This window comes from Entamoeba invadens (assembly GCF_000330505.1).
Source record: "Entamoeba invadens IP1 unplaced genomic scaffold scaff_1105074726297, whole genome shotgun sequence".
Lineage (NCBI taxonomy): Eukaryota > Evosea > Mastigamoebida > Endamoebidae > Entamoeba > Entamoeba invadens.
Window position 1 is genome coordinate 107,030 of NW_004440111.1, and position 9,460 is coordinate 116,489.

The 9,460-nt window shown below is 36.7% G+C and overlaps 5 protein-coding genes across 5 annotated transcripts; 2 read left to right on the top strand and 3 right to left on the bottom strand.

Moving 5' to 3' along the window:
* Positions 1-264: 264 nt before the first annotated feature.
* Positions 265-2,044, top strand: EIN_496680 (hypothetical protein; the record flags this gene model as incomplete). Its single annotated transcript, XM_004253846.1, has 3 exons — positions 265-469; positions 516-817; positions 968-2,044. The coding sequence occupies 3 exons, from the start codon at positions 265-267 to the stop codon at positions 2,042-2,044; spliced, it is 1,584 nt and encodes a 527-aa protein (XP_004253894.1).
* A 334-nt stretch (positions 2,045-2,378) lies between these two features.
* EIN_496690 (protein PROLIFERA, putative) lies at positions 2,379-4,616 on the top strand (the record flags this gene model as incomplete). Its single annotated transcript, XM_004253847.1, has 2 exons — positions 2,379-3,760; positions 3,941-4,616. 2 exons carry the CDS (start codon positions 2,379-2,381, stop codon positions 4,614-4,616), a joined length of 2,058 nt encoding a protein of 685 aa, XP_004253895.1.
* A 158-nt stretch (positions 4,617-4,774) lies between these two features.
* EIN_496700 (hypothetical protein) lies at positions 4,775-5,358 on the bottom strand (the record flags this gene model as incomplete). The annotated part of the gene is made up of 2 exons (XM_004253848.1): positions 4,775-5,070; positions 5,133-5,358. The coding sequence occupies 2 exons, from the start codon at positions 5,356-5,358 to the stop codon at positions 4,775-4,777; spliced, it is 522 nt and encodes a 173-aa protein (XP_004253896.1).
* A 205-nt stretch (positions 5,359-5,563) lies between these two features.
* On the bottom strand, positions 5,564-6,094 carry EIN_496710 (hypothetical protein; the record flags this gene model as incomplete). The annotated part of the gene is made up of 1 exon (XM_004253849.1): positions 5,564-6,094. One exon carries the CDS (start codon positions 6,092-6,094, stop codon positions 5,564-5,566), a length of 531 nt encoding a protein of 176 aa, XP_004253897.1.
* A 394-nt stretch (positions 6,095-6,488) lies between these two features.
* EIN_496720 (Rho/RAC guanine nucleotide exchange factor, putative) lies at positions 6,489-8,726 on the bottom strand (the record flags this gene model as incomplete). The annotated part of the gene is made up of 1 exon (XM_004253850.1): positions 6,489-8,726. One exon carries the CDS (start codon positions 8,724-8,726, stop codon positions 6,489-6,491), a length of 2,238 nt encoding a protein of 745 aa, XP_004253898.1.
* Between the last annotated feature and the right edge of the window lie 734 nt (positions 8,727-9,460).

Sequence of the window (9,460 nt, forward strand, 5' to 3'; positions counted from 1 at the left end):
ATCAATTGTATTCCTTCAAATCAAGGATCGACAAACAAACGCGAAGAAATAAACTTGTTATTTGGTTTACTTGTCACATTTAATTCACAAAAACCAAAACTTAACTATAATTTTAATAATAATAATAACAAAGAAAAAAAGAAAGAGCACATCAGACCAAAATTACATTAGTCACAAAGTCTATTGGTGAAATAAAAAGAGGAAAAAAGTCTGTACTTGGCTTTGCCATTTTGAGATTTGTGACATTTAAAAAAGTTTGTAGAAATGGATGAGACCACACCACTAGCTACAGAAGTGTCTCCGAACGTCCACGAGACGATTCTTATTGACCGGAAACTCTCACCTGCTCCCGAGGAAAAAGTCAAAGACGACACATTGGAGGACATCATCGAAGAACAAAATGCGGAACCTCCAAAAGTGCACACGATGTCTCCAATACAGACTTTTGGCATATTAATCAATTATATTGGTTTGTTATGAGTACTTTCAATATGTAGAAATGACTCATTATATAGTCGGAACTGGTGTCTTTGGACTCCCATTTGCCTTTGAAGGTGCTGGTGTTGCGCTGTCTGCTGGCACCACGTTGTTCTTCTATGTGATGTCAATAATAACAGCTCTTTGGGTCTTAGAGAATATGGCAAGATCGTCCGGTGTGATGGAGACGTATCGGGAGTCGCGCAATGCTCAGCGCCCCGACAATGCCATCCATTATGAAGTGTATAATTACACAAGGATGTCGGCCATATTCTTTGGCAAAGGTGGGAAGATCGCGACAATCATCATCATGGCCTTATTTTGTTATGGAGCGTTATGGGTTTGTTTTATATTATCATTATGTTGTTTTTAGTATTCCAGATGGTACTTTTAGATGCTTCTAATACTCCCATTCAAGTGCATTCTAAGTATTATACTTTATAGTATTTTTACTATAAATTACTGGTATCAAAGACAATTTAAAAAATAGGCGTATGGCTCTGTTTTCAGCTCATCTGTGACATTGATCATGTGGAAATACCCACTCAAGAAATTTGGAGAGTGTTCAACGACGATGAGTGAGTGGGAGTTGTTTGGGACTTGCCATTTGACTTATCTTGGTGGGATTGCCCTGTTTGGGTTGATAGTCATTCCGCTCTCTTTAATGGGAGTCGCCGAACAAGCTATTCTGCAAAACGTGTTGACCTTCTGGAGGTTCTTTTGTTTCTCGTTAATGGCTCTGACGTGTTTAGTTCACATATTTGTGAACACGGCGCATGGGACGTTTGATATTGTACCTCAAGGAATGTCTCTGACGCAGTTCTTCATCAACATCGGCGGGTTCGGCACACTCTTTTCTTCGTGTTCTGTTGCTCTTGCGTGTCACCAGAATCTTCCCGACGTGGTCACACCGACTAAGCCAAAGACTTATTTGCGGACTGTTGTCATTTCTGGTATTACCACAGCGACTATACTCTACGTCATCATTGGGTTCTCATGTTCATTCACATTTGGGACTAACACTAAAACGCCTGTGACACACAATTGGTTGAATTACAGTGGATGCGGTGGTGGCTTTGGGGTGTGTTCTGATGGTTCTGAAGCCAAGTGGTATGGTATAGTAGTTCAATGGATAGTCTTACTCTCTCCGCCAATCAATTTGACCTCAGAATATCCCCTTGTGTGCGTCACATTAGCTTCCAATTTACTTCAAATGATACCAAAGAAGTGGAAAGTGAAACATCCAAAGGTATGGTTATATTCTGCTAGAATAGCAGCATCTACTCCGCCTTTAATAGCTGCAGCTATTAAAGGCGATTTGGAAGTCATTTTTAACTTCACTGGGATCTTCGGATTCTTCTTGTTATTTATTATACCCGCAGTGTTACAAATCTACTCGAAGTTCATCATCAGAAGAAAGTGGGGAAGTAAGACTTATACGACGGAATTCTCTGGTAAGTACTCGTCAAGTTATGTCGCGTGGCCAATCCTGATCGTCTCAATCATTTGCTTCTCTTTTGCACTTGTCCAGTTCGCTGATGAGACGTTTGGACTCGACTGGTTTTAAATGTGTTGATTCTAATAAATTGGGTATGGTTATTTTACTATTAATTTTTTACTAGTTACTTTCCGTGTAAAATTTCAAATCTTTTTTGTTAGCATAAAAATTTCAATATCATGTAAAAACGGTGATATTTTTATTTTTTAGTGAACAGTTTTTGACATTTGAATTTATTATAATTAATAATAATATTATTATACTATTATAATAAAATTAGTAATAGTATTATAAATAATAATAAAACTATTTAAAACGAATAAAAAATGATTAGATTAACAAATAAAAAAATGTTATTAGTTAACAACTGAGAAAATGTCAACTAATAAAAAGAAAAGAGACAATGCAGCAAGTCCGCCGTCGTCGCGACCCGAACCAAATGACTATAGAAGAGTCCGTCAATAAATTACAAGCGACGTACACAAAGGACAAACAGCAGATTGAACACTTTCTCAACACTTTTGTCACTGCAAGTGGACAGACGTACAAAGAGAAGGTCTCTAAAGTCTCACTTGAGCGTGACGGGAACTTCACAATTCGACTTGATGATGTCGAGGAATACTTACAAAGTGATGACGGCACTTTCAAGGATAAGCGTCTGATGAATCGTATTGAAGAGAACGCGGAGAGGTATTTGAAATTGTTCAAAGAAGTCATGTATAAGATGCTTCCGGCCATCGACTCGAAAGACTTGGACACGTGCGACTCGGTCGACATTTTGACGGTCCAGCGAGAAGCGCGAAAGATGACATATCCGCTTGAGCTCAAAGCAAAGTTCGAGACGTTTTTTAGACCAAAGAAAGAACAACAGCAGATCCCCATTCGCGACTTACGGTCAAACAAAATAGGGAAGATAGTCATAGTGAAGGGTATAGTGACTCGAGTCACTGACGTCCGACCACTTGCGCGAGTGATCACTTATTTGTGTGGGTCGTGTCACAACGAATTGTACCAGACAGTTATCGGCAACACGTTTCTCCCACAATACGAGTGTCCTTCTAAGTCGTGTAGGAAGACAAATCGTATAGGGACATTACTCATGCAACCACGAGCGTCCAAATTTGTGAAAGTCCAAGAGATCAGAGTGCAAGAACTCGTCGAAGAGGTGCCAATGGGCGCAACTCCGCGAGCTCTTGTCGTCAAATTAATAGGCCCACTCGTGCAATTATGTTCTCCTGGTGACGTTGTGAAGGTCGAGGGCATTTACTTGACCGACGATTTCTACACACGTCGAGATATGCATGTAGGGTTTGTCGCAGACACGTTCTTGTCTGCAATGTACATCGAAAAGGAGAAGAAAAACTACTCGACGTATAACACATCGGAAGAGTGTAAAGCTCGAATCAAAGAGGAAATACAGAAGAAGAGCTTTACTGAAATATATGAGGGGATAAGTGCATCGATAGCTCCGGAGATATATGGGATGTTGGAATTAAAGAAAGCACTGTTGTTGACTGTTGTTGGGGCACCAACGAGAAGAATGAAAGACGGTGTTAATATTCGAGGTGACATCAATACGTTGTTGGTTGGTGAACCTGGGATTGCCAAGTCACAATTACTTCGTGCCGTAGCGGGAATAGCACCAAGAAGTATTTATACGACTGGGAAAGGGTCTTCTGGTGCTGGGTTAACTGCAGCGGTAATGAAAGATTTGTTAACGAAAGAGTGGGTGTTAGAAGGGGGTGCTTTAGTTTTAGCTGATGAGGGTATTTGTTGTATAGATGAGTTTGTTTATTGATGTAAAAGGAACATTAGTATCATTCATAAAAGACTGTCACAATTTTTTGTATCATATACTGTCACAAATTTTTTTGGACGTCATTATAACACTGTCACAGTAGAATGAAAAGTGTTTGAGTGAAACTCTTTTAATAGTAAATTGTATTTCAATGGCTTGACCAAAAGGTTTGATAAAATGGAAGAAGGCGACCGAACGGCAATATACGAGGTGATGGAACAACAGACCATTTCTATCGCGAAAGCTGGAATTACAACATCTTTGAATGCCCGTGTTTCTATTGTTGCAGCTGCGAATCCCAAATCGTCGCGGTACAACTTGAAAAAGTCGATATCCGACAATGTTGGGTTACCTGCGGCGTTAGTCTCTCGGTTTGATTTGTTGTTTGTTCTTCTCGATAACCAGAATGAAGATTTTGACAGGGAATTAGCCAATTTTGTTTGTAATTCTCACAGAGGTATTGTGGGTGAAAGGAGTGCGATGTATGACGTTGAGTTCATACGTGGTTTTATTGGTAACGCAAAGAATATCAATCCCGTCGTTCCCAAAGAGCTCACTGAGTATCTAGTCGACTGTTACGCCAACAAACGGCAGAAGACCAAAAACAAGAAGGATGACATTATTATCACTCCACGAAGTTTACTTGGTATCATTCGACTCAGTCAGAGTCTTGCTCGAATACGGTTCTCTCAAGAAGTCAGTTCTGGTGATGTCGATGAAGCTTTAACTTTGATCAACGCGTCGCGTGAAGCCATAGAAAGGTTCAGTGAAGGGGAGAATCTTCTTGAAAACAATTCCCAAGAGATCGATGAGATAGTCGACATGTTTATTGACAGAGAATGAGACTTTATATTCTTTATGGTTCTAGTAACTTGATATTATTGAATTCTAATAGATTGAATAGTATCAAATAACATTTCAAATAACAAAAATTGATAACATTTCAAATAACAAAAATTGATAACAATTTAAATAACAAAACTAATAAATCGAAGATTACATTAAGAAGAAGAGTGTAAGTAAGAGTGGATAGCTCTGTAGATCTGCTGCTTTTGTTGAATGTTCAACTCGAAATTCGAAAAAATGGGTCTTAGGGGAGGAAATTTAGTTGAATACAAAACGCCGTCTTGTTTGAAAGAAAATGCAAGGAAGTTGACGACATTGAAGACTTGGATCTGTTCGTGAATAATGACGTCACAAATAACGCTTTGTGGAATCATCTGAATGTCTGCAGAGGAGATGATGGTCGACTCCGTCCGCACTTCAACGCCTTTGCCGTGTTGAATAAAAATCGTTTCTATTAATTAATAGTTATTTTACTTTTTAGTATGGTACTTAAACTCCATCAAATGGACAAACCTTTATTTGGCGAATACACAGAAGAAATCCACATTTTTGAAACTAAAGTTAATAAACCTAAAGTCACAAAAAATAGCTTTGTATATGAATAATAAAACAGTACTATACTTAATAGTAAAAATCCTATAATAAATGGAATGTGTATAATCGGAAAAGTTTTGGGGACTGAGACGGTGACGGATAATCTATCATTTGAACTGTCTATCTTTATATCGGCTTTCCCCATTTTTCGTTTTTCGAGTTGTTTTTATTTGAGTTTCTCAATTAATTAAATTTAAATATTGTTACTATTTAAAATTTACTATAATTATTTTTTTTTTATAATTACAAATCAAACTATTAATTAAACCATAAATTAAATTATTAATTAAACTAGTAATTAAACTATTAATTAAACTATTAATTAAACTATTAATTAAACTATTAATTAGTTAATTAAGATCAGTGGTATTTGTGTTATTATTTTTGTTCCTGTTTTGGAGAGCAAGGTCTTGGTATTTCTTCTTCTTGTCTTCTGGCATCTCTTTCCATAACTCCGAAAGGTGTTTCATGATTTCGTTTCCAGTAAAACCCTCTTCTTTGACTTTTTCTCTGTTTTCTTTACAAAAGAGAAGATAAGGGTGATACTCCTCTTTTCGTTTTGAGATGTCACCAATCTTCTTTTTACCGGAAAGCCCATCCTCGTTAAGAAGATGGCACTCGATGGTGGCAATCCTATAAAATTTCTGTATTTTATCGTCAGACAATTTCGACCATTTGCTTTGAGCTTTCGTTTTGGCGGTTTGGTACTCGATGTCTCTTTCTTTCATGAGTTTTCGTGTCTTCCACCGAACGAAAATGGCTTCAGCAATCTCAACGCGTTCCGCCTCTTGAATCTCTTCACGTTCCTTGATAGATTGTCTATGCTTTTCGTTTTGGATAGGTGGTTGTTGTGGGCTTTGTGTTTCTTTGTCTTGACTCATCCAATTTATCTCTTTTCAGTCTTTTTTCCCTAAAATATTCTTACAGGATCTTATCCTTCATTTTAACTATTATTTTAATAATTTGAATTTGTAAAAAATATTTCTCTTTTCTTTCAAATATTTTTGAAAATATAATTCTACTATAATACTTAAAATATATTATTATATATTATTATATTTCATATAGTATATTATTTAATATTATATAATAATTCAGTAGTAACAATTCATTAATATTTAATTCTATAATATACTATCATAATATTATATTATATATATAAATATCATTAATTAATAACTACTATAATTTACTAAATATTAGTATGCTACTATATAATATAGTAAAATATATTACCAACACACCAATAATAATATTATACAACAAAACTGATAATTACTTTTCATACTTCATTTCCTTTACATCGCCGTACTTCATAGAGAAGCTTCTTGTGAGTAAAGACTTCTTCTCTGTTTTCGCCGCATTAGCCGCCTTCTTAATAGTTGAGAAGATTTCCCTCATTTCGTCCTCATTAGTTAAATACAAGTTATACCTGTGGTCCTCCTCCAGTCCATTTGTGTTAGGGAAGACCAACATGAATGTTGTCTTTTCGTCTTCCACTTCAAACACTTTTAAGTTAATGAGTGCGACGGAATTCATTACTTTTTCCCTGTTCTTTTTATGTTTAAGAAACACTACAATATCAGAGAAGACAATGATACTACACACTATCGCTATTTTGTTCTCTTTCACCATCACTTGGTGGAACTCCGCTATGTACTTTCTATTCTCCACAAGCTCCAACTCCAGTTTCGCCGACCACTTCATTAGTGCTTGGTGGTCCTCATACTTCCTCATCTCATCATTCAGCCACACTACTGCTTTATTCGATTTCTCCTTCACTTCTATTAACTTCGCGTGTTCTTCTGATGTGTCCGGTGTATTTTTAATAAGTGTTTCTATCAACATTAAATACCTCGGCAGTCTCTGAATAGGGTAGACCAAAAACGTCGGGACAAAGATGTGTTTAATTCCAAGATCCAACGCTACTTTCCTGATCTTTCTCGACTCTTTCTTTTGCTTCTGATAATACTCGCACGCGTCGTTCGCACGCGTCATATACACACAATAGATGTTTTTCATCCGGTCCGAAAAATATTGATCAAACAGATCAGACACCTTCACCCATTCCTCCTTCTTCTGTTTCTCCCACCTCGAGTGTAACGCCTCCAAAAACGCATCCTGATACTTCGCTACTACTTCAACATTTAAAAAGATATCAGAGACTTCCTTTTCCGTCATTACTACTTGGAACGCCGGGCGAATCTCTTCTACAATACACCGCAGATGTCCACAATAGTCTTCTTCCGTCGTCACTATTTCTTCTATTATATTCTTCGCTTGTGTCTTCTTCATATTAAAATCAGCACAACGCTTCACTTCTATCGAATCTCTCCCAACTATAGGAGTCTTCTCATCTTTCAATGAAGACAATATCTCCACACGGGCCTTCTCTAACGACACAATGTTGTACGGCGTTCGAAGAAATGATGAGATCTTAACCGTCCGCAGTTCATCGCATAGTCCCTCGTCCACCACTAAATTCCTCACAATGTTTAATAACACAAGCCACAGCGCGGGCTCATACAAATTCAAACTTTCAACACAATGCCGCAGTCGGTCCGCAAGAAGAAATCCACGACAGACGTCGAGGAGTTTGGCGTCCAGTGTGACGGCCAAGATGATTGCGAGCGCGTATTGCAAATTGTTAGAAAAAGGGTGTCCGCCCATCAATTCCACGGCATCAAAGAAGACCCCCGACTGTATAAATTGCTTCTCCTGGCCACACGCTAACGTGAGTAAAGCACAGACTTGCCACGATTGTGTACAAATAGGTTCTTGTGCAGACAACAATGGCTTAATAAGTTGTAAGACGTTGTTCATAATAACTATCTTCCTCACAGTAATAGTAAACTCCTTGTCTTGGTTCTTTATTAGTTGCAGTAACATCGAAACAGCAAGACTTTGCTCATTCGCGACGGAAGAATTTAAGACGGTGATGATCGCAAAGATCCCATCTTCCTTGATAAACACTATTTGGTTCGAAGAACACGAGAGGAGGATACACAAGCACTTTCCGGCTTGGTTCCGATACATCGGCTTCTGCCGGAAGATGGTGACCAATGGGGGAATAAACATTTTAAAGATCGTCACATCGTTCACCATCGCAGTGGCATTATAAATCACTTCTAAGATGTTCGGCGTCGTTTTGGAGGACTCCGAGTTCTGCAGGATCCCTTTCAATTCGTCGAAGACTATTAAATCGTAATTGACTAATAACTCGATGAATTTGGGGTAGATCGATAGGGCGTGCACTATGAAGAGCGACGCCTGTTGACTTGCAAGGTCATCAGTTGTGGACTTTAAGAGGTGCGTGTAGAGCTTGGGATGAATCCGCAGTAAGAACTCGCAAAAGGAGACCGATGGGATTTGTTTGAGAATGAATGAAAGACCGTCCTCACGAGTGTCGGGCGACGTTATCAATGTGTTCAATCGAACTGCTATGGCTACTTCCTTTGCTGATAACACGACGTCGGGAAGGAAATACTGGTCAATCGACTCGCTCGTGGACATCAATGGAATTTTGAAGTTCTTTTTGCAATTTCGAAGCTGTTTAGGTATTTGGATGAAAAAAGAATCTTGGGGATTTTGGTTGTCATGTCTTATATAAATTTATGGAAAATATTCAGTGTCCAAAAAGAGGAAAGTGGAAAAATGAACGAATGAAACTTTTGTTATTTTAATTAATCCAAAAAACTATTTTTATTTTAATGTTTGATAAAATTTTACATGTTATTAACGTAAAATATCGGGGTTAAACCCTTATAAAGTTTGAAAACTTATTGTATTTTCAGCAATAAAATTACATTTTATTTATATACTATAATAATATAGTTCATGTATGGTTTTCACAACTAAATATATAAATATCAATATATAGTTTTAAAAATTATTTATTTACTATAAAGTCGTTTGTATTGAGCGAAATAACAATTTTATTTGACTTTTTGATATGATAAAAAAATGAAAAAATTGAAATCATATTTTATTAGTTTTAAATATTAGTTTATTTTATTTGCTAAAAACTTATAATTTTAATGAGAAAAATTAACCCGTCACTAAATGCTGGGCCTACAATTCAGTAATATATTTCTGATGATATTTTTTTGTATGAGGGGAGTATAATTATATTAGTATAAATAATAATTATAATTATAATATAAAAATAAATTAAATTGTTATTATAGTTTAAAATCTAACTAAATCAACAAGTTCGATTTTTATCACATTTTATTATTTTTTATGCA